This window comes from Sorex araneus, chromosome X (genome assembly GCF_027595985.1).
Source record: "Sorex araneus isolate mSorAra2 chromosome X, mSorAra2.pri, whole genome shotgun sequence".
In the NCBI taxonomy this organism is placed as follows: Eukaryota; Metazoa; Chordata; class Mammalia; order Eulipotyphla; family Soricidae; genus Sorex; species Sorex araneus.
The window spans coordinates 47,184,231-47,209,760 of NC_073313.1; the positions used below are offsets into that span (position 1 = coordinate 47,184,231).

Here is a 25,530-nt window from a genome sequence, read left to right on the forward strand (position 1 = left end):
ATCCACTACATCATTTTGGGTGTACATTGTACTTGAACATATATGTATGTTCAAGTTTGTTACATGATGCTGTGTTAGTTGTACTCATTACTGCTACCCATCTCTTCCTTATTTCCTACATCCATGCACTACAATCACTTCACTACTCTTGTTTTGAGTTCAGACACCACCACCACTGTTTTGAGTTCAGATTCCACCACCAACAACCTGCCTTTTTAAAGATTCAGCCCCAAAGTAATATCATAGAGTCTTCCTCTGTCTTGCTTATTTCATTAGATCAGTATTTCTTAATACTAGACTGTGCTTTGGGGATGGAGAGGCACAGGAAGGAAAATCAGGATCTGAAAGTGGGAGGTATCCTTGGGAAAAGGTTGAGAATTACTCTGTTTTAGAAGACTGAAGACTATTCCATCATACTTGCTTGCCACATTTTTCCTGATTCTTATTGTTAAGACACTTAGATTTTTTCCATACTGCCATTATTGCGAATAATACTGCAGTAAACATGGAATACTGGTATCTCTTGGAGTTTTCATTTTCACTTCATCTCACTTCTTTATTTCATCCAACTTCTGGATATATTTCCAAAGCAAATGAAAGGAAATGTTTTCATTTCCTTTGGAAATACATCCAGAAGTGGGATTGCTGAATCATGTGAAAGCTCTCTGGTTTGGTAATTTTAACCAAGTTCATTTCCCCCATAACCTCTGAGTAAATTAAAAATTTTTTTTTCTAGTTCATTTTTAGCTGATCTTTTCTTGATTTTAGTGAACTAGCTTGAATAGCCATCTAAATTCTTTAAACATTAAAGATACAGGATTTCTCCCTCTTCATTTTATTACTGAAATACCACTTTTTTTTTGAATGGTAAACCAAAATAAAAGTGAGACTACACAGTGGAGTATGCATTTTTCTTTCCTTTTTCACCTTTTCTGTCTTGAAAAGCTACCAGTATTGCTAGTGTTTATCATATTCTGCCCTAAATAACTCAGTGTGTGTATAAGCAAATCCATTTAAGTGTTTGTACAAACATTTTTTGAAACAACAGCCAATTGTGTATGCTTTCTCAACCTGCTTCAATTTTTTTTAATTGTTTTTTATTAGTGAACCACCGTGAGGCACAGTTACAGACTTACAACTTTTCATGCTTGTGTTTTAGTCATACAATGTTCGAGTGCCCATCCCTCCATCAGTGCCCATTCTCTACCACCAATGATCCCAGTATCCCTCCCACCTCCCCCACCCCCACCCCACCTTTGTGGCAATAGATAGATAGAAGCTAATCGCACACAGACGCAGAGAACCAAATCAAACACCTGGAAATTAAACAGTTCAATGTTGAACAATGAGTGGGTCAAGAAGGAAGTCAAAGAAGAAATCAAAAGATAACTGGTGGGAAAAAAAATATCTTTTTTTTTTGGAAACAAATGAGAATGAAGACACGAGTTATCGAAACCTATGGGACACAGCTAAGGCTATGTTAAGAGGAAAATTTATGGAAGGAAGGAAGGAAGGAAGGAAGGAAGGAAGGAAGGAAGGAAGGAAGGAAGGAAGGAAGGAAGGAAGGAAGGAAGGAAGGAAGGAAGGAAGGAAGGAAGGAAGGAAGGAAGGAAGGAAGGAAGGAAGGAAGGAAGGAAGGAAGGAAGGAAGGAAGGAAGGAAGGAAGGAAGGAAGGAAGGAAACTTGACTTCACAGCTCAAGATCTTAGAAAAAGATCAACAAAATGAACCTTTTCAATTTTTTAATTTAGTATTAAATTTTATGAATGATAATTTGTCAGTAAATGTAGAGCTATATTAATTACATAGATGCATTATAGCAGATTTAATTATTCCTCCTTTCATTTTTAGATTGTTTTCCAGCTGTCCAATATTAGTCATTATCAAAATAGTGTGGACTGGTTTTATTTATGTGAATTATGCAAACCCAGAAATTTAAAGATGGAAAAATTCCATCTGATTGAAAGGCAACAGTATTTTTGTTTACCTTTGATTCCACAAATTCAAGGAAGCTTTGGTGTAAGGACTACTCTCCTTACAAAATACTACTAACAAAAATAAAACTCAATATAAGGGACTACTAACAACTATGAGAAAGGAATTTAAAAAAAATTCAAGGAGGGGCTGGAGACTTTTTTTTTTTAAACCATTTTACAGCGGTACAGTGGGTAAGGTGTTTGCCATTCACCCGGCTTACACACGTTTGATCCCCAGGATCCCAGGATCCCTGAGTACTACCAGGAGTACTTCCTGAGATCAAAGCTAGGAAAATCCCTGAACATAGATGTCTGATGCCAAAACAAACAAACAAACTTAAGGAGTTGAGAAAAACAGTAAACCTAATTATTTAGTCAAAACCATAGTACTATGAAAAAAATCACTAGCTAATTTGATCAGAAGGATAAAATTAAAAACACAGGTACAGAGAAGATAGCCATGGAAATAAGACATTGAAAGTATCATAAGAAAGATTGTTTAGGGGACATGTATGCAACTGAGTATCAAAACTTAAATGAAATCAGGGGCTGAAGATACAGTACAGTGAGTAAGCACTTGCATTGCAGGTTTCCAACCTAGATTTGGTCCCCAGCATACCATATGGACCCTGAGCACAGCCAGGAATAGTTCCTGAATACAGAGCCAGTAGTGACCCCCTGAGCATTGCTGGGTGAGGGTGTGGCCCAAAAATGAAACAAAATTTTAAAAAATATATATGAAAATGTTCTAATTCCCAGAGAAATTCAGATTAGAAAAACTGACCTCATTAATGTTAGAAAAGCTACAAAAAGTAAATTTTCATAAAAAGAAAGATTGAATAGTTTTGCAGGGGAATTTTTCAAAGCCATTTTATAACCAGATAATTCTAATACCTTATAGATGATTTCAGAACAACAAAGAGAAGCTTCACTTTCTTGCCTTTTGTTGTTAAAGTTTGAGAGACATGTTTATAATTCTTAAATCTGACTTTGCTAATAAGTAGTAAAGGTTCCTTCTGTTGACTCTATAGCTTATTTTTAAAAATATAATGGAAATGAAAACCCATTGTTCAAGAAATGAATGTAATGTCACTAAGTACATTCATACAGCCATTATCACCGTTCATCTCCAGAACCTTTTCTTCATCCCAAATTAAAATTTTGCCTACTGTACCTCTTTCTTTTTTCCACCCACCCCCTAGCAACGACTGTTCTTGTATTTCTATAAACCTGACTAATCTAGAAACCTCTTAGATGCAGAATCATACAGTAAAGGCCTATTTCACTTAGCATAGTATCTTTAAAATTCATACATCTATGTCATGTGTGAAAATTGCACTTTTTTTCAGGCTGAATAGTATCCATTGCAGGTATGCTCCATATTGTGTTGAGCCGTTCATAGCCTAGTGGACACTTTCTTTGCTTCTACCTTTTGGGGTTCTTTTAATAATACATAATCAATGTGCAGCTCTCTGAGTCCCTGTTTTCATTTATTTTTAGATACATGTGTAGAGTTACTGAATCGTTGTAATTCACTGTAAATTTTTGGAGACACAAATGTAGTATTTTCTTTATTCCTTTCTGAAGCAAGTATAACATTGATATGTGATCCTGATATGTCTAGTCTGTACAGAAAGAATCAATGCATAGATCAGTATCAGTGAAGAATATTGGTATAAAAATGTTAAGGTATTAGCAAAAAAAGCCCATTGCCTCATTAAACAAATACTAGTAACTCTCAATTAAGCTACACTACAACCAAGGAGTATTCGTTCTATTAATGCAAGTTGATTGAATATTAATTCATTAACAATATATTATCATAAGAGACATTGCTGCATTCATTGCCATGCTTCATTTCCAAACTCTATAACTGTGACATGGTACTAGGAGCACATGAGACTGGATGGGATGTAATGTAGAAACCAACAATCTTGACTAACTAAAACATTAACACAAAAGGCTTATCCTGCAACAACAGCTTAGTAAACCCTCAGACAAGGACATAATGTCCCTATGGTGAGATACAATGGTTTTCACAAATTTTCTTCTGTGCAAATATTTTTTGATCATTCCATTAGCCATTTACTGGTGACAAGCAGTATAAAATAAATTATTGTCAGCCTGCTACGGGGGCAGGCTTAATGGCCATTGGGAAAATGGAGACAGTGGTGGAGGGAAGGTGACAATGGTTATAGGATTGGTGTTGGAATATTGAGTGCCTGTGACAGTTCATGAACAACTTTGTAAACCATGGTGTTAATCATAACCAAGGTAAAGGTAAATTCAAATCATATGACCATTGATACTGAAGAAGCTCTTTCCTTAGCTAATAATCGTAATCCCTTTGGACATAGAGAATGAGGCTTTCTTACCATGAGAAAATTTACATGCTTTAGTCCACCCCAAAATAAGAGCAAAGCAAATTGCCCGCTATCTCCATTGTTTTTTATTGTGCTACAGGTGTTAGCCAGTGCAATTTAGAAAAAGGAAATCAATTTGAGAGACTGATTGCAGAAATAAGTAGCCTTTTAACAATAATAATTAAAGCATAATATTTAAAATTCCCATTTATAGTACAATAACATTTCAGAATAAACTGAAGAAAGGTGTCATGATTCAACAATATATACAAATACTGTTAATTTTTAAATGTGATGCTATATCAATAGGAAATAATAGGAAGGGCCATAAGATAGTATAATGAATGGTTAGAGCTCCTGCTTGCCATGAACCCAGCCAGGGGTTTTTATTCCCAGCACCATTTGGTACCTTTAGCAGTCTTTTTTGGGGGGAGGGGTCACACCTGGGTCTGCACTCAGAAATCACTCCTGGCGATGCTCAAGGGACCATATGGGATGCTGGGAATCGAACCTGGGTTGGCCGTGTGCAAGGCAAATGCCCTACCCGCTGAACTATTGCTCCAGCCCCTAGCAGTCTTGATGGTCACTGAGTACCGTCAGATGTGGCTTCTGTGCCAGAGGTCCTGAGCCACAATCACATCCTTGGGCCCTTGCATTGACAGCAGCCCAGTTAGCAGAGACTCCTCTGGTGGTGCCTGTGAGCACCTCTTGGACGTTCCCTTCATCCTTCAAAACTTCTTGAGTCCATACCCACTTTTTGGAGGTTGTTCCCCGTGGTACTCAAGTGACCAGATGTTGCCAAAGATCAATCCTAGGATTCCTGCCTGTCAAGCAAGGGTTCCAGCTAGTTACACAATCTCTCGTGGTTACCAACAAATTTGATTTTTTAAGAAACTAGTACGTTACAAACCAATAAATGTGACTTAATTCACATTCTTAAATTTTGTCTCTCCTGTGGTGGGCAGCCAGTGAAATTTCTTTTGTATTCTTATGCTGCTAGATATCTTTTGTGTTCATGCATAATTCTTTGGTCAAACAAAGATTGAGCAGAGTTTAATTTTCTGGTATTTCTCCCTTTCATTTCTTGGATAGTTCAGTCTGTCCTTTTATTCTTCAGTTTAGTAATACTGCTGATATGAAAGTTAGCTAGGGACCAGTTGGTGACTGTTGTAGAAAACTCATGTAATGGTATTCTCTTCCTCTTAGTTTTTAATTTCTCTGGTTTAAGTTTTTGTTTTTTTCTACAGTGCTAATGACTGACTTTCATATTTTATGCCAAGATCAAAGATTGTAGAATGTTGCTTTAAAAATTCTAAAGGGGGGGCTGGAGCAATAGCACAGCGGGTAGGGCGCTTGCCTTGCACGCGGCCGACCCAGGCTGACCCAGGTTCAATTCCCACCATCCCATATGGTCCCCTGAGCACCGCCAGGAGTAATTCCTGAGTGCAGAGCCAGGAGTAACCCCTGTGCATCGCCAGGTGTGACCCAAAAAGAAAAAAAAAATAATAATAAAAATAAAAATTCTAAAGGAAACTTTAAAAATGAAAAAAAGTTTTTAAAGAGAAACTAATGTTGCTTTTTATACTTTTTAAGTTGGTCCTTAATATTCTGTCAGTATCCATTATATATATTTGGTTTTGGGGGCCATGCCCAGCAGTGCTCAGGACTTAATCCTGGCTCTGACCTCAGGGATCATTCCTGGTGAGACTCGGGGACCCATGTATGGTGCCACGGATTGAACAGAGTCAACTGCATGCAAGGAAAGCACCTTAACCGTTCTATTCCTCTGGCACCACTTTCTCTCTCTGGAAATATACTATCATGATATACCATATAGTATGTTAATTTTTCTGTACATATTTTCCTCTTTGTTTTTGTGCCATTCTGGTGATGCTTAGCGGACCGTATATTGTGTGAGGGATTGAAACCAGGGCAGCCAGCTGAAAGACAAGTCCCCTACCTGCTATGCGCTCTCTTTCTCTCTTGCTCACTCATTCACTCGCTCTCATTTTTTACTACACTAGAGTTTCAGCAGTTCTCTTACCAGTTGGAGCAGTTGAGAGTTGAATGACTTGGTCCTTACCTTTCACTGTCAAACTTTTTCAGACCAGATTAATGTTAAGGGAAATGAGCTTAGCTAATTAATAAATGTATGTATTTACTACTTAACAGATATTTCAAATCTTTCCTGTGTTGATGTTACATTCTTTGTGGACGGAGAATGGGCACACCTGGCGGTTCTCAGGATCAATCCTGGCCAGAGTTTGGGGGAACTATGTGTGGTGCAGGGGATTCAAGACACTATATTCTTTGTTTTGGGACTACACTCTGCTGTGCTTAGGACTTATCCTGCCTCTGCACTCAGGAGTCACTCCTGGAGGAGCTCTTGGGGGACTACATGGGGTACTTGGGATCAAATGTGTGTTGGCCACATGCAAGGCGAGCAAGCACCTTAACTGCTGTACTTAACTCTCTAGACCCTCAAGACATTATATTCTTTTAGCTCCTACTTATTTTTCCGTATCTCTTTACTTATTTCATTTGAGCTAAAACTTTGGAGAGAAAGATCAAACATTACCCGTTTTGTGAATGTTAAATCATAGTTTAAGTGAATGCTAAGGTTCACGTAGCTTGTTTTCTATTTCTGCTTACTGGTAGTGTGTGTGTGTCGGGGGGGGGGGGGTACATGGATATACTTGCTCAGGCAATAAGATGATATTGTGATCTGAATAAAAGCCCCTATCATCAGTCTGTTCTGTAGAGTATGTTTTAAAGATAATATTTATGAGTTTTTCTTTTGTTGGCTTTTCCTTTTGGAGAAATTAATTTTCTTAAGTATTGTAACTATAGGAGAATGAATTTCATTCATAGTTTTTGAGGGGTGAATTTTGAGTAAATGGTTTTATTCATTTAGAGATTTGGGTATGATGCTGGTTCAGCAAATTCTTTAAAAGGTCATGTTTTAGTCATACTTTGTTATTTTGAAGGTTTTGCTGAAACATGCTTATTAGTCACATGTCTAGTTTTAAACATTTAGTAATGAAATTAGCACTTTTTTTTCAGTTGGTTTAAAAGCATGCTTAAGTTTCAGCGTTGTTTAAATCCTAATGTAACTCATTTCATTTATGACAGTATTTAATTTTTCTCTAAACTTTTATTTCTGTTCTGTAGAGGAAGTATCATTCTGCAAAGGAAACTTATGAACAACTTTTGCAGTCAGAAAACATTTCTGCACAAGTGAAAGCAACTGTTTTACAGCAGTTAGGTATGTAATAGCATATATTTAGTGTATTACATGTACTTTATGTATTTTTCATGTCAGGAATGACAAATGTGTTCTATTCCAGTTCCTTCTTTGGTAAGAGTTGATAAAATTAATCTGAACCTAACATATTTCTATCCTCTGCCAAACATTGTCAGTCTCACTGTTCATCTTATAATTCTTTAGCGCTTCTAGTTCTTTTAAATTCTCATTTAAATATTTTCTGGTACTTTGCATTAGGAGAGGGGGCATGATTATTCTGAAGTCCTTTGGTGGTGTGTCAACTTGCTTCCATAGCTTTATTGATAATTAACTAAACATTTTATCTAAACATTGTTGAATGTTCAACACTATAGTATTTCCATGGTGAAGATAAAAGAACTTTCCCATCCAGGGTTCTTCAACCAGTGGTCTGCAGGTGGCAGTTAGCAGATCTAGAAAGGTTGAAAACCACTGGTCTTCCACCTTGCTTATAACTATTGTCTACTAGTATGAAGGAGGGCTATATAAAAGTTGAAGACCAGGGGCTGGAACAATAGCACAGCAAGTAGGGTGTTTGCCTTGCACACGGCCGACCCGGGTTTGATTCCCAACATCCCATATCCCATATGTTCCCCAGAGGACCGACAGGGGTAATTCCTGAGTGCAAAGCCAGGAGTGGCCCCTGTGCATCGCCGGGTGTTATCCTACAGCCAGGTGTGAGCAAAAAAAAAAAAAGTTGAAGACCACTAACCTAACCATTTAGAAATAATGAGTGTATATCAACACTGCATTCAGGGATTATTCCTGGTGGAGCTTGGGGGACCAAATGGGGTGCCAGGGCTCTAACCTAGGTCAGCCACATGCAAGGTGAATGCCCTACCTGCTGTACTTTCACTCTGGACCTAAAATGTGCTTTTTTAAAAAAAAACATTTGATAATCACTTCAGCTTAAATTTTATTTCATGGTAGGAATTATTAAAAGTTCAATTGTTGGGGCTGGAGTGATAGCACAGCGGGTAGGGCGTTTGCCTTGCACGAGGCCGACCCAGGTTTAATTTTCAGCATCACATATGGTCCCTTGAGCATGGCCAGGAGTAATTCCTGAGTGCATGAGCCAGAAGTAACCCCTGTGCATTGCCAGGTGTGACCCAAAAACAAAACAAAACAACTTAAAAAGACCAATTATTGCCTTCTATAAAATGTTACTTTTTAAATTTAATCTCTAGATCAAATTATGCTCATTTTTATGCTTCTAAAAATTATAGGAGCATAAAAGTATTTGTTTTAAAAAAATCACACTGTTTTAGTAATGCATGTTTTTAAAACAAGTTTATAATAAGTATAAGTAAAATGGTTTTATGGATATTTTTTATTCTTAACTAGAAAAAAAACTGTGCATTTTAGCTGAAGTGAAGAATGTGTCAATAGCAAAAATACATGAAGCATTTCTTTTTATTTTAGGAAGGGCCTCCCAGCAGTGCTCCTGGGTGGGCTGGGGCAGGGAGAGTGTAGCATTCCCACAAAACTTGACACGCTGTGGGAGCCTGTGAATTAGGCACTCAAGCCTGATAGGATGAGGTGTTGCTTGAGGTTGCTACATTGCTGGTGGGGAGGCAGCATGCGGTGCAAGGGATTGTGCTCTGGGCCTTGAAATGCTATCTCAGAGCACTTGAGATAGCGCAAACTCTGAAATATAAAATTTTGGTAAAAATTGTTTTGGTTTTGGTATGTCCTCTTTGACATTTCAGATTATGTAAGTAAAGTTTTAATGATTTTGAATAGGAAAATATTTCCCTTAGTTAAATCTAATATATGCCTGCTTATCAGTCCTTTCTAGTTGCTTGTCAGTATTGCTTAAACAGCTATTTTTAGAGCCTGTTACTCTAAGCTCTGTTTTTACTAGTAATAGCTGGAGAGGTAAGGGAGGAACAGTGAATAAAAACAGACTGACTTATATTTCCATAAAACATGGCAACTCAGTCACCTTAAAATTTTTTTTGGAGCACAACTGTAATAGTTGTCAGAAATAAGAATCCTAATTTGCTGTATACACAGTGGACTATACACTAAGAAGAACGCTAATTTTATGTACTTGAATTGATCCACAATGAAATTGATTCCTTGGCAAATTAAACTATTCATGTGTGTCTGGAAGGTTTCTTCATAATCCAATTCTTTGATTGCATATATTATAGTAAAAAATGTGTATATTCAAGACATACAACATAGATATTTTTATGCAAATATTGAAATAATTAATAGTTAAGTTCATCAACACGCCCATCTCTCACATGTTACTTGCCTTTTTGTTTGGGTTATGTAATTATTCGGTATTGTTTTTAGGTCGGTTCTCCCATGCAGTATTCATTAGGCTCTGGGACAACTCCCAGCAATACTTGCCCAGTGTGTCCTAAGGGTTAACACTGAAGCCCAGTGACACAGTGATGGGGACCACCAGGGCACCTCAGATGCATTTGAGGTCCTTGCAGTGTCAGGTTTCCAACTCAGGTCCCTGGATATATAACCTTGACCGCTGAATTGTCTCCCTGTCAATTTAGTATTTGTGTCTGTGATTAGAGCATCTGAAATATGCTCTCTCAAACAGATTGATTTCTATATTATTAGATTATTATTAAGTATAGTTACTGTGTTGACCAATATTGACAAATATTTTCCACTTTGGGCCTTTTGATGCCTCGGATTTCCAAGCCATACCCAGCAGTGCATGGGGTAGGGGGGCGATTCAGGGCTGCATCCGGTAATGCTCAAGCAATACTGTTATATGAGGAATCAAACCCAGATTGGGCTCATGGGTCCTAACACCTGTACTATCTCCTGGCCCCATCTTAGAGGCTTTAAAAGGTACTGTTTGGTTTTTTTTTTTTTCTGTTGTTTGGGGGACCACAACTGGAAGTGCTTATAAGCCACCAGGCCTGGGTGATAATGGGGGTATGTGGTTGACAGGTTGGAACTCGGGACCTCACTTATGCAAGGCATGTGTTCAACCAGTTGAACTTCATCCCTACTCTCAAAAGGCAAAGTTTTTTACATGGCAGTGAATAGTATTTAATATTTTTATAGATGATGTTTCATAACCTGAACGTTTTTCATTTAACTGTTTTATTGTATATTTTATTCAGTTGGGCTGAGTGTGGAAGAAACCACCCAGCAGTGTTTAAAGGCTATTTCTGGCAGTGCTATGGATCAAACTTGGGCTTCCCACAGGCAAACCTGCTCTTAACTCATTGAACTATTCCTCTGGCCACTGGAAGTATTTTAAATACCAACATTGGAAAAGTGGAAGAAGTATTAGTAATCTTAGTAAATCTTCATGAAGTTAGTGCTATTTAATTTTTTTTCTAGAATGAGAGAAAAATCATACCTTTGACTGTAATTTTTGTTGAGAAACAGACTTCTGTTCAGACCTGCCAGTTCTAAATTTGGGAAGCATGTACTAAAAAAGAGAACTGTTTTCATTTTCTGCTTGGTCTTCTTAGAAGAATGATTAAGTGGGGCTGGAATGATAGTTCAGCAGGTAGGGCACTTGCCTTGCATGCTCTGTCCTGGGTTGGATCCTAGATACCCCATATGGTCCTCTAACCCCTACCAGGAGTGACCCCTGAGAGCAGACCCAGGAGTAAGCCCCAAGTACCTTTGGTTATGACCCAAGAACAGCAACAAAAGGAACAATTGCGTATATTAGTTCAACATTTTTAATCATTATGGTAGGTTGGATGCATCATACTGTGGATCTTCTAGGAGATAAAGCCACCAAGGAAAGTTTTGCTATTCAGTATCTCCAAAAGTCCTTGGAAGCAGATCCTAATTCTGGCCAGTCCTGGTATTTCCTTGGAAGGTAAGATTTATCAGGCACTTAAGTTTTACTTTCGTTTATTACAGCTAATAAGAGATTTGAATTCTGATCTCAAGTGTTAGTTTATATTTATAATTTGATTAGTATATTTTCCTTTTAAAATACAGTAAGATTTTACAAGTTTAAAAATAGCCTGTTTCCTATTCTTACCAGGACATGTTACTTTGATTATTGCATTTCATTTTACTTGTGTCTGGTTTTTATTGTTTTATTTAAGTATTTAAATGCCTTTCCCATTTATAGTATTTTCTCTATATTTCTATAAAAGGGGAATTTCTTCCTGGTAACTACCACTAGCCTATAGAACCTTAATATTTATAATTTTTTAATTACACTTTAGGGAATAAGGCTATAGTTGTATTTCAGTTCACATATTGCATACTGCTGCCACCAGAATTACTATGACCTATCCTAATATCACCTCTGGTCTGAGGTCCAGATTTTCTCTACTGTTTGCTGAGTGACAGCTACGGTTTTAGTGCATAATGTTGCCTCACTTCAGTCCCACCAGCATGCTCTAGACCCTCTATCTACCTATGCTGTTGTGTTATTTTCAGTGCACCTCATCTTTCCCCTTCCCCCCAAATCTGGTATTCTTGGGTCTATAATCCAGTGACCAGGGTTTATTATCAAGTGATAACTGTCCATACCCTTATTTGTTTTTCTGTATATCACAGATGAGTGAGATAATCCGGTATTTGTCCTTCTGCCTCTGGTTTACTTCACTCAACATCATGCTCCAAATTTCTATCCAAGTTCCTGCAACTACACGATTTTATTTTTTCTTGAGGCTATGTAGTATTCTATTGTGCATATATAGCACAACTTCTTTATCCATTGTTTCCATATCCTGGCTATTGTTACATTTATACTTTTGATGGATGTTTACCTTAGAATTCACATAAGTAATGGTAGATCTCATCGATTCTATGTGAAATCTTACAGTAACAAATGAATACATTATTGGATTTGTTGGAAATGTATAGCAAAATTTAATAAATAGTCATCAATAAATTTTTCTTTCTTTGAATACTTATAGCCTTTATGTGACTTATAGCTAATGTATAGCTATTAATGGAGTTTTATTTGGGGCCCACAACCTTCAGTTCCTGGGGCTACTCCCAACCAGGTCCTTGGGGTTTCCCACAGACTCATAGATCATGTTTTTTAGCTCTGTGAGCCATTTCCAGGGCCCTTGGTAGACAATTTTTAGGAGCATCATATTAGTTTTACTAATTTGTTATATAGCTTTCATATATGGCAGAAAGATAAATGTGTACTAAAAGATTCAAATCTTCCTTACCCAACTATGTGTAGAATCTTGGATGGTATCGTTAAACCTTTTAAAACCAGTTTTCTTTTAAACAAGAGGATCGTACTAGATCAGGGATTCTGTGAGTTAGTTTTTTGGGGTTTGTTCTGATTTCACCTATAAGGGACATTTCATAATGTTTTGAAACATTTTTGACTAGCTGTAATAAAGGTGCTGGGGCTGAGAAACCCTAGGTTAGGTATCTTCTCCACGCTAAAGATTTCAACTTTACAGTTTCTTTTCAAATTATCCATTTATGTGAATATTTGATGTTTCAATTTTTTTGTTTTTGTTTTTGGGTCACACCCAGCAATGTTCAGGAGTTACTACTGGCTCTGCACTCTGGAATTACTCCTGGCGGTGCTTGGGTACCATATGGGATGCCGGGGATCGAACGCAGGTTGGCCGTGTGCAAGACAAACGTCCTACCCGTTGTGCTATCGCTCCAGCCCTTTTCAGTTTTTTTAACACAGGAATGTTACTTGGAATGAGTGTCATTACATTTTAATATTTTCTGGAAATCTAGCAAAATATATTTGTGTGAGAAAGAATAATTCTAATAATTTTTTAGAAGTACACTTAATTACTAAAAAATGTACAAGAATTAAATGAAAAAGTTGCTTAGTTTTAGCAGGGATTTTCTAATTCCTTCTCAGGATTGTAAAACTCATAACTTGGGTCTTTAATTAATAAAGCTTGAGAGAACAAAGTTTGTGTTTCTCTTTCACTAAAGATGTTCAAGAGCAGAAAATGAATTTTATCATCCTTATAATTTCTTGCCTAGTTGCTATTCAGTAAATGGAATAAATTAATAAGCAAAACACAATTTGTGTTTGGAGCTAGCACCATTAATGTTGCACAGCAGGAGTCTTTATATAGTGACTGGAATAGAAGCCTAGTACTGGTAGGGACTGCTTTATCATTGTCTCTAGTCTTAGGGATAAATTTCTTATGTATTAAAAGGAATGTGTACCACAAAGTGTATTTTTGTTGTTTTAATGATGCTGTAGTTTTTATTTCAGTGAACAATGCAGTAGTATTCCAAAGAAGTTTTTTTTAACCTCGTGTTAACTGATTTTTACAGATTTAAGTCATTGAGATATTTTTAATTGGGATCCTTTGGGGATAAAATACTCCAAATATACACTATCTTCACTGGCTTCTCTCATAAAGGATACTTCCAATGGACTAGTTTGTTTTGTTTCTATCATGGTAGATGTTCGTTACTTTAAAAAAAATCTGTAATAAGATTTTAAGACTGTTCTAGACTTTTTCTTTGATGTTTACTTTTTCTGGCATCTTCTGTTGCCTTCTAAAATGTTACATCTAATCTTTTGTTAACAAGAAAGAAAATGTTTATAAACAAATTGTGTTTGGGATGTTACCAAAATTCTGTGATTTAGGACCTCAAGTGTCAGTAAGCAACTTTGGAATTTAATGACCTTATATCTGAGGCTTTTCATAACTTATCTCTGCACTAAAGTCTGTGTTAAAATTCATTCTGTTGGTTATTCACCATGTGCATTCGATGATAAAATATGTAATGTTGCACTGTTTATAATAGCACCAATCTTTGACTGTATTATCAACAGAAGTATAGAATGTTAGAGCATGGAGGAATCAGGAAGGTTTTCCTATTCCCAGTTTTGTAAACCCTGTCACTTTACAGTTAGAAAATAGTGAGTGCAAAGGAGTAACATGTTTTGTCTAAGATCAAAGTCTCAGTGGTGATTAACATCAGAGCAGAGACTAGATCTAGGTTTATTCAGAGCTATTTTTAAATTATACAAGGCTGTCTCGAGAAGAACGTGTCTGTTTTCTTGAGGGAAAAATGGCTGGAAGTTAGATGGGGGTATTTGTGTATGGCACATTGGCTTTTTACTTTAACCTGTAAGAATGCAATGTGAAAACACATTGAGAATTTGTGGAAGCAATTTGCAAAATTATTGCTTATTATAACAGTACACAATGGTTAAGTAACATTGTGTATGAATCTGAGATTTTCTTTTCATTTAACAACTACCACCACTAGCCTTTTTTTAAATATCTATTAAGCATTTCATTTCTTCGCTATAATTGTCTTTAATGATCTCTTTGTCTGAATTCTCCCCTCATAAAACCATTAGCAAGATGCTCTCTGACATTACTTTCTCTCGGTCACTGACTTATCTAATACGCAAGATTAGTGATGCCTTAGACTTATTTTTACCTCTCCCTTATAGGAGCTCTATATTCTTACAACTTCCTTTCCTATAGATGAAATCCAGTATAGATTACATTTATTATTACCCACCTGTATCTGCTCAAAATTTCAAAATCAGCATAATTCAATCTTCTTTATATTCTTTCCCAGCCAGCTTTTTTTTTTTTTTTTTTTAACCAATGATAATCTCTCCCCCTCCTCCCTTTTTTTAAATTTCGGTTTGGGGCTACACCTGGCATGCTCAGTACTTACTCCTGGTTCTTTGCTCAAAGGTCACTCCTAGCAGTGCTCAGGAGACTATAAGGGTGCTGGGGATGGACTCTAAATGAGCTGCATGCAGGTCAAGTACCCTAGCTGCTGTACTATTTCTCCAGCCTGGTTTTTTCCTTATTTTTTCAGAGCTACAGTTAGAGCCTCCCTTCCACAACCTTCCTGGTGTCTAATCAGCTGGTCACAATGTCATTATTGATTTAGAGGACACACCTCGTTCCCAGGAACTACTTTAAGCTCTGTGCTTAGGGGTTGTTCCTGGTGATGCTTGGGTGAACATGTGGTGTTGAAATCTGGCTCTCCTGCATACAAAGCAGATTGTTACCTTTCTGTATCTGTGCTGTTGCATTTACATAAGGTTTTGTTTATAGTGTTCAAACACCATTTTGAAATGCCTTCTTGTCTCTTCTACCTGAATCAGTGGTTCCCAGACTTTAGGATTATATGAATCAGTAAAATTTGTAAGACTAATTACCAGAATCAAAATAGGATGTTTGGTCAAATAAACAATTTAAAATCTTGGTTTTTACTGTTAGTAATATTCCAAAATAAGTCAATAATTATGCAAATATTAGTTTCATGAAGTTGTAATGAATGTGTAAGTTGTTGCTGTTACATTTTGTTGCTTGACAGATTTGCTATACACTGGCTAGAAATTGGGAATCTCTAAACAAAATAGCATCTTATATATGTTCGAATCCCTTACTTTTATCCTTCCCTTTCTTGCCTTATATTGTTCTTGTTGTGGCATTGTGACATTGTAATGTGTCCATTCTTCAACTAAATTATAAGCTCCTTGAAGGCAGGGTGTGGGTTTTTCTTCTTTCTCCCTAAGAATATAATTTGTAGCTTCAGCTACTGTTCTGTGTCCATCCAGTACATCTGGATAGTCCTTAATACTTTATATAGCATGTTACCCTTGTTGGTCATGAACTATTGAACTTAAGCCATTTAATATTTTTGATAGTTAACTTGATGTTAACTATATTTTGCATTTGTATTGTTTCATGACTTAAATAATCATTGCCCTCTCTTGTTAGGAAAGGAGACTTGAAATCTGAGTTACCAATCTTAACGTAGAATTTATTTCTTGGTTTTTAACTCTGTATAAGAAACCAAAGGTCACGCAGTGTAACTTAGAGGGGTAAGTGTGTGTGTACATGTATGTGTTTTCAGTTCACAATATCAGCTGATAGGGTCTTTAATTATTTACATCATGATCAGAAATATACCATGTTTTAACACCAGATTATAGTATAGTTTACTGAATGGTTAAGTGTAATAGAAAATTAATTTTGGTTATATAAAAACATACATAAATGTTATATTATTAGTTTTTTTAAGTTGCTTTGATTCTATAGTTCATCCTTTCATCAAACTAATAAGTTAATCAGTATTGATGGAATTTTCTTGATTTTGTTTTTACCCCTCCGTTCTCAGGTGCTATTCAAGTATTGGGAAAGTTCAGGATGCCTTTATATCTTACAGGCAGTCTATTGATAAATCAGAAGCAAGTGCAGATACGTGGTGTTCAATAGGGTAAGGCTTTGTATTAAAATAATTATATTGTAATTAATAGACAAAAAATGTCATTATATGTTATACTTTTATAATATATATATATATATACATATATATATATATATAGTACTTTTGGGCTGTTTTGCTATGAAGTTAAGTTCCTCTTAGTCAATTTTTCCTTCCTCTTAATTTCTCTTTCCAGTGTGCTATATCAGCAGCAGAATCAGCCTATGGATGCTTTACAGGCCTATATTTGTGCTGTGCAATTGGATCATGGTCATGCTGCAGCCTGGATGGACCTAGGCACTCTCTATGAATCCTGCAACCAACCCCAGGACGCCATTAAATGCTACTTAAATGCAACCAGAAGTAAAAGTTGTAGTAATACCTCTGCACTTGCAGCACGAATTAAGTATTTACAGGTAAAAGTTTTAAGTAGTTTATTTTAAAGGCACATGTTTGCGCCATGACAGACAGGAGGAGGGTGGCTGGAAAGTTTGTCTAGGTGTGTTTTGATGTCTATAATTTGTTTCCATATTTTGTAAACATATCATAGCTTATAATATTCTTTTACTTTTCATTTAAGTTAGATATGCAGTATTTTGAAATATGCTATTTTGCACATTTACTCTGTTGATGCATATTAATTTGCATAATTTTTTTCTATGTACTGTCTACATTTTTAAGTTGTCATAGCATTTTAGATAAAAGAACACAAACACTGTATGTCACTCTTGCTTGGAGTTTCATGAGGAGACAGCTTTGAGAACTCTGAAAACAGAGCTCTGCTTTGTTTTAATTCTCACAAAGGTTTATGTTCTGGTTACCCTTTTTATACTTAGTATCTTTCTGAAACCCCAAATTAAGAATCTATTTTCTTTTAAGAACAATTAGTTATAGCATTTAGGAAGATTTAGTGGACTTGCTCTTACTCAAGTAGGCTTGTGTTAAATTTGCTTTTTACATAATTTTTCCTAGGCTCAGTTGTGTAACCTTCCACAAGGTAGTCTACAGAATAAAACTAAATTACTTCCTAGTATTGAGGAGGCATGGAGCCTACCCATCCCCGCAGAGCTTACCTCCAGGCAGGGTGCCATGAACACAGCACAGCAGGTGAGAAGTTGGGTTATATTCTGCAGGTGCCCAGCTTTAAGGGTTCTTTTCAATCTGTAGTGGTCAAGCATATTTTACTGAGCACAGGAGGCTTTTATTAATTAAAAGCCTTTTTAATTAATTGTGAATGGAAAATAGTTCAAAATAAAACTCCCTCTGATATGGGAAGAAATTTTGGGGTGCCACTTTAGAGCCTTTGTGCATTTTCATGAATTTGAAGGAAAATTCTTAATGCAGCAATTTTAAGTTTTAAAGCCAGTTTTTCAAAGGAAGGTACACATTCCTCCATTGATGATTCATTTGATTTTGATTTTCAATAATTGCAATCAGTGATGTCCACATAGCACTGAAAAGTATACAGCTTGTAAAGTTTTAAGATTTGAAGGAATGAATTAAGAATATAGAGAACCCTATTTTTGTCTTCCTTCTGTGATTCTTAGGCATGTAAACCTCATCATCCAAATACTGAACCTGTATTAGGCCTCAGTCAAACACCAATTTCACAGCAATCCTTGCCACTACACATGATTCCTTCTAGCCAAGTAGATGACCTGTCCAGTCCTGCCAAGAGGAAAAGAACATCTAGTCCAACAAAGGTATATATTTTAGAGAATTAGAAAATCCCAATCAAAAAGAAACTCCCAACTGCCTGACCTGTGCAGTTTGAACATCTCGTCCTTTATTTTTAATCTGTGGACATCAGAGTGAAAGGTTTGAGTTTTTCCATCCCAAATTCTTAGCATCATATTAAATATAGAAATTAGGGATGAATTTGCATTCATTAAATCATTTTATTCATCACCCTGCCGTTAAGATCTCAACACACTTTTCATCATCACTTTATACTGACATTGAAATAAATTTAATGTTGGGTCTAGTAAACAGTATGGTTTTTAGGTTAGTTACTTGGGCCATAGATTAGGGGTGGGCCTTTTGGGGTGGCTTATTAAATAATGTTTAAATTTTTATGATTTTCCAAATTTATTATGCATGTAAAGCTATTTTTAAGAGAATTTGATGTCATAATTTTTTATATGCAAATATTCCAACTCAGTCATTTGACTTCCATTAGTCATTATTAATTGTATGGCTCTAACCAAATATTCTTTGCTTTTTTTTTTTTATAACCAATTTTCCTCAGAATACTGCTGATAATTGGAGTAGTGGCCATGCAGTGTCACATCCTCCAGTACAGCAACAGGCTCATTCATGGTGCATGACACCACAGAAATTGCAGGTATGTGAGATAAGCTTTTGGTAGTTTTTCCTGTTAAATAAGAACAGAGGTAGTAAGTTTTGATTTTTTTTTTTAAAAAAAGCATTTTTAATTGGCAGTAATAGTCAACAAATAACTCACTTTAAAAAAAACCAAATAATTCACTTAAGTTCAAATAAACCCACATTTACCAAATAGAGATAACTCATTCTTTTAAAAAAGAGAGAGAGAAATTACTTATTCTTAGTTCTCTACATTTTTTTTTGTTAATATTATTTAGATTATATAGATACATATTTGGAGCTGCATAATTATTAACATAGGGCATATAGAATAAATTCTCCTTCTAATTCTTCTGTTTCTGTCTATTGATTTACCCTCCAAATAAATAACCAGTGTTACTCATTTCTTGCCTATATTTGCAGGCATCACTATCACTGTATCACTGTGATCCCGTTGCTCATCGATTTGCTCGAGCAGGCACCAGTAATGTCTCCATCATGAGACTCATTGTTACTGTTTTGGGCATATCGAATACGCCACGGGTAGCTTGCCAGGCTCTGCTGTACGGGCAGGATACTCTTGATAGCTTGCTGGACTCTCCAAGAGGGACGAACTAGACAATAATTTTGAGTTTGTTATTATAGGAAACGATTACTTAAAATCATGATCTTATTTCTTAGACATATCTTTGACTACATCCTCCTTTCTTCTTTTAGCACTAGGAATAGCTCTATGCAAATAGAAATAATTTAAGTCCAGCACAGAAATTGATGCTGGAACACCTGGAAAGTCAGTTTGTTTTAATGCAGCAACACCAAACATGTATTTTCCCCTAAAATGTGTTAGGATTTTGAGTATTTTTATTGACTGGCACATCCTTATCTGTGCTTTTAAAAATACTAATAATGGATTGCAGATTTTCAGGGTGTAGGTAATACTTCAATTTTAGATGTAAGATTTGTCATTTTATTATTTATTTCATCCATTTTTTGATGTATTACAAGGATTTATTTATTGGTAAACAAGTTATCCCAGAACCTTAGGTTGCGGCTTGTTTGTTTTGGAAGATATAGAATAGAATAAAGTGTTGAAGTCCACTTTTTGGAGATGGGAAAGATTTGTAAATTCCAAGTCATTTTCCATTAATGTTCAGTTGCTTTCTTTAGTCATTACTAAAGGCTTGGGTTTTTTTCTTTCAAAGTGAGATTTCTACTTCTTCGAGAAAGGTTATCTAAATATGAATAGGCATAATTTTTTGCTTTTAATGTGTGTACTTTCAACATAGAAAAATAAAATATTATGGTTAGATCAGAGGTTACACAGCTTTACTATTTTGATTCTCTCCCCTATGGGAAACACAAATAACATTTTTTGTCTATTTTGTTTTTTGGCAGATGAGACAAACAGGAGTTGCACAGGTACGATCTACTGGAATTCCTAATGGGCCAACAGTTGACTCATCACTGCCTACAAACTCAGTCTCTGGCCAGCAGCCACAGCTTGCTCTGACCAGAATGCCTAGCGTCTCTCAGTCCGGAGTCCACCCTGCCTGCCCTGGGCAGCCTTTAGTCAATGGACCCTTCTCTGCAGGCCATATTCCCTGTAGCACATCAAGAACGCTGGGAAGTACAGACACTATTTTGATAGGCAATAATCATACAACAGGAAGTGGTAGTAATGGAAACGTGCCTTACCCGCAGCGAAACGCACTCACTCTACCTCATAACCGCACAAACCTGACCAGCAGCGCAGAGGAGCCGTGGAAAAACCAACTGTCTAACTCCACTCAGGTAATAGAAAAGACTGGCTGCTTTGTTAGTTTATCACATTATAGTTATGCATTTCAAAATTGAAAGAAATGAAGTTTGAGGAGCTCTTTTTGTAAGCAGTTATTGTACTACAATACTTCTGAGGCCAGCGTTCTAGTACAGCAGGTAGGGCGTTTACCTTGCACGCGGCCGACGTGGGTTCAGTTGGTCGTCCCTCTCAGAGAGCCTGGCAAGCTACCCGTGGAGTATTCAATATGCAAAAAAATAGTAACAACAAATCTCAAAATGGAGACATTACTTGTGCCCGCTCGAGCAAATCGATGAATAACGGGACTACAGTGCTACTCACATTGCTAGGATCAAAATGTATTGGCCACAGGACAAAACCCCACCCTATGACCTATTTTTTGTTTTTACGTATAGCCCATAATCTGAGAATGGTTTTTGCCTTTTATAAGTTTTCGTAGGGGACATTAATGTATGGTCCCTGGAATCAAAGTGTGTGCTATCTGACTTTTTTATCGAAAAGATTTGATGACAATTGGAGAATAGCAGTTTGGGGAATTGGTTAGGGCAAGAGCTGCAGTTGACCTCAACATAAAATGGAATAAGAAATTGGAATTTATAAGTATGTACTGAACAGTGACAAGAATGTCATTCTTATAGACTATGCAAGAAGGATCAGTTGTAAGAATTATTTTTTAAAAGTTTTGTGGGTTTCCTTTTTTTCTTTTCATGTTTTCATTTGGTTTGTTGTTGTTGTTGTTTTAAATTTTTGAGTCACACCTGGTGATGTTCAGGTGTTACTCCTGGCTTTGTACTCAGGAATTACTCTGGGCCCTTATGTGATGCCAGGCATCAAACTCAGGTTGGCCACATGCAAGGCGAGCGTGTTAACCTCTGTTCTCTCTCTCCAACACCTTCCATTTTTTAAAGAAAGATAAAAAGAAAAGAATTGATCTTTGTTTTGTTTTAAATTTAAAATAGAAAAAAAAATGAAAGAATTTGGGTGAAAGCTAAGGGAAATTTCTCCCTAGTGGAGAGGAAAAAATTAACACCGGAGGTAAGGGAGTGGATGTTAGAACAAGTGAGACGGGTTGTGGGTGGTTCAGTCTTTAAACATTAAAAGGTTTATTAAAATGAGATTTTTCATCAGAATGCCTGTAGGGCCGTGTATAATTGGCAATTAATAAATGAGACTTTTGTTGAGTTAGTAAAATATATTCTATCCTTCTAATTTTTGTTCCATAATTCACTGACTTGCTTTAGTTGCTGAAATTTCCAGTAAACACTCAATCCTGCTTTAGAAATTTGTTCTCCTTAATTCTAGTAGAAATTCTAATGATAACTATAATTCTAATGAAAGAATTAACAGTTTTTAGGCCACAAGGCCTCTATACATTATTGAATACTGAGTATTAGAAGGCTCCAGCCTTTGCTTCATCGGTCTCAAGCTAGTGTCTGGAAAAGTTGTTGAATGCTGTTGAATTGGTTTAAAGTCTGGTTTCTTCACCTTTCAGCTTTTTAGCTGAGAGGAAATAGTACTGTTGATAAGTACTTCTTTTAGAGTTTATTTAGAGGTACCACGTAAGCTATAAAAGTAAGAAATATAGGTGTGATTGCTTTTAAGTACTGTAAAGATTTTATGAATTTCAGGTAAGAAAATGTAGTGATACTTTTTGAATACCTACAAATTCTAATTTGTGTAACTTGTGAAGTGGTTTGCTTCAAAGTTAATACTTAAATTGATGCTTATCTTTTGTTTTACTTTATGATGTTTTTATATAACTTACATCCTATATTTTTAAGTGGCACGATAATTTGACGTATAATTGCTAGTAATTTAAAATGAGTACTTCTCATGCTGATTAATATGTATCAACTTTTTGTGAATGTAGGTTTTTAGTTAAATTATTCTCTTAACCAGAAACGTGTAGTTTTAAGGCTTCAAACTTCAGGTTTTAGGGGCATTTGACCAAGTTAAAAGAAAAGCCTTTAGGGGTCAGCGATTGTAAGTGGTTAGGGCATTTCCCTTGCATGTAATCAACCTGGGTTCGATCCCAAGCATCCCATATAATCACCCAGACACCCCCAGGAATAATCCCTGCATGTCAAGCAAGGAGTAACCTCTGAGCATTGCCAGGTTTGCTGCTCCCCCTCACTGTCCCTGCAACAACAACCAAAAAAAGCCTTTAGTATATAAGTATCTTGTCATCAACCAGAATTTTATTCCTTTGTCACTTTCACTGGCAAAGATCATTTATTTCTTATTTGGGAAAGTGAAATTTGGGGGTTACAATTGATGGTGCTGCATCTGATTCTGTGATTGGGACTGACCTCTGGCAGTGTTGAAGTCTCCTGTATGCAAAGCAAAAAAGCTTCACTTCTGAACTATCTCTCTAACCATAAAATTTCATTTTTAAATTTTTTTAATGTGAATTAAGATTTTTTTTTTTAATAAAACTTAGATGCAGGGATGGGGGGAGGATAATGATGGCAAAAGGTATATGTGTTCAAGAGAGAACAGTAGATTAAAAAGGAAGCAAGCAAGCAAAAGAGAGAGATACATACATGTTCAAGGGGCTGGAGCAATAGCACAGCGAGTGGGGCATTTGCCTTGCACACGGCCCATCTGGGTTCGATTCCCAGCATCCCATATGGTCCCCTGAGCACCGCCAGGGGTAATTCCTGAGTGCACAGCCAGGAGTAACCCCTGTAAATCGCCAGGTATGACCCAAAAAGCACACACACACAAAATAATAATAATAATAATAATAATAATAATAATAAAAGGCTTGCCACTGACGTAATTACAAGAACTTTCCTGCTGAAGTAATCCTCAACTCTATAAAAATCTTAATTTTCTTCTAGGGGTGGTAGGGACCATTAGTTAATGGTGATAATGTATGTATCCCACACAGTGTACTTATTTTGATGTTCTTAAAGTTTAGAGATCATCAAATTATTATTTTATAATTCCATTATTAAATTTTTTGACAGATCGGGTTTTTTTTTTTTTAATTGACTCACTGTGAGATACAGTTACAAAGCTTTCATGATGGAGTTTCAGTCATACAATGATCGAACGCCCATCCCTCCACCAGTGTGCATTTTCCACCACAAATGTCCCCGGTATTCCTCCCGCTACTCCCACCCAACCCACCCACCCCCGTGGCACGCGCGCTTGCTCTCTTTCTCTCTCTCCCCCTCTCTCCCTCTCTCCCTCCTCCATCCAGCTGCCTTCTTCCCCAGCTTATGAGGCACACTTCCAACCTGTGGAGCAATCTTCATGGCCCTTCTGTCTACTGTTCTTGGGTGTTAGTCTCCTGTTATGTTACTTTATATTCCACAAATGAGTGCAGTCATTCTGTGTTTGTCTCTCTCTTTGTTACTCATTTCCCTTAGCATGGTACTCTCCATGTCCACCCATTTTCAAGCAAATTTCATTCCTTCATCTTTTCTTAACAGCTGCATAGTATTCCATTGTGTAGATGTATCATAGTTTCTTTAACCAGTCATTTTTTCCGCAGGCTTTCAGGTTGTTTGCAGATTCTGGCTATTGTGAATAGTGCTACGATAAACATACAATTGCAAATGTCATTTCTCCTGTGCTTTTTTTGCATCCCTGGGATATATTCCCAGAAGTGGTATTGCTGGGTCATATGGAAGCTCAGTTTCTAGTTTTTTGAGGAATGCCCATATTGTTTTCCAAACAGTATGGACCAGTTGGCATTCCCACCAACAGTGAAGGAGAGTCCCTTTCTCCCCACATCTGCAGCAGCACTGGTTGTTCCTATTCTTTTTTATGTGTGCCAGTCTCTGGTGTGAGATGATATCTCATTGTTTTGATTTGCTTCTACCTAAAGATTAGCAATGTAGAGTATTTTTTCATGTGCCTTTTAGCTATTTGTGTTTCTTTTTTGAGGAAGTTTCTGTTTATTTTTCTCCACATTTTTTGATGGGGTTCAAAGGTTTTTTTCTACTAGTTCTACTAGTATTTTTTCTACGTTCTACTAGTATTTTGTATGTCCTGGATATTAAGCCCCTATCTGCTGGGTATTGGGTAAATAATTTTTCCCATTCCATGGGCTCTCTCTGTCTTTCTGTCACTGTTTCTTTTGAGGTGCAGAAGCTTCTTAGTTTATTGTAGTTTTGGGGGGTTGATTTGGTTTGGCGGCTATACTTGCCAGTGCTCACTCCTGGCTCTGCTCAGGAAATCACTTCTGGTGGTCTTCAAGGGATCAAACTCTGGCAGCCCATTTTAAAAGTTTATTTTTGATACCACAGGCAAATTTCATTTAAAAATTATACTTATTGATTTTATTTATCATATTTCATACAATCTAAATGACTTTCCTCTGGAATTAAAACTTTTATTAACTGTTATATACTTTATCCTTAAATTGCTTTAGCAGTAGCTATTGGGCTAGAGAGAGATAACAGCGGTTAGGGCACTTGCTTTATATGCAGCTGATCTGGGTTCAATCCCTAGCATTCTATATGGTCCCCTGAGCACCACCAGGAGTTATTGCTGAGTGCAGACCCCTGAGCATTTCCGGGTATGGCTCAAAAACAAAACAAAAGAGCAATGGCTATATATTTTCCAAATTCAGTTCAAGAAAAATTCAGCTTATTCCTGTCAGTTTATCCTTAAATCTAAAATATGA

At 36.5% G+C, this 25,530-nt stretch overlaps 1 protein-coding gene across 5 annotated transcripts in view; it reads left to right on the forward strand.

Annotated features, from left to right (window-relative positions):
- KDM6A (lysine demethylase 6A) overlaps positions 1–25,530 on the forward strand; it is a 155,052-nt gene that overhangs the window by 100,316 nt on the left and 29,206 nt on the right. For 2 of the 5 annotated variants that reach the window (XM_055120448.1, XM_055120447.1), the window contains exons 9-16: positions 7,510–7,603; positions 11,312–11,438; positions 16,682–16,780; positions 16,965–17,184; positions 17,741–17,875; positions 18,316–18,471; positions 19,017–19,112; positions 20,489–20,884. In XM_055120448.1, the coding sequence (XP_054976423.1) occupies positions 7,510–7,603; positions 11,312–11,438; positions 16,682–16,780; positions 16,965–17,184; positions 17,741–17,875; positions 18,316–18,471; positions 19,017–19,112; positions 20,489–20,884 (1,323 nt within the window). The remainder of the gene's footprint in view (positions 1–7,509; positions 7,604–11,311; positions 11,439–16,681; positions 16,781–16,964; positions 17,185–17,740; positions 17,876–18,315; positions 18,472–19,016; positions 19,113–20,488; positions 20,885–25,530) is intronic. The other 3 variants (XM_055120450.1, XM_055120449.1, XM_055120451.1) reach the window with 3 other exon arrangements.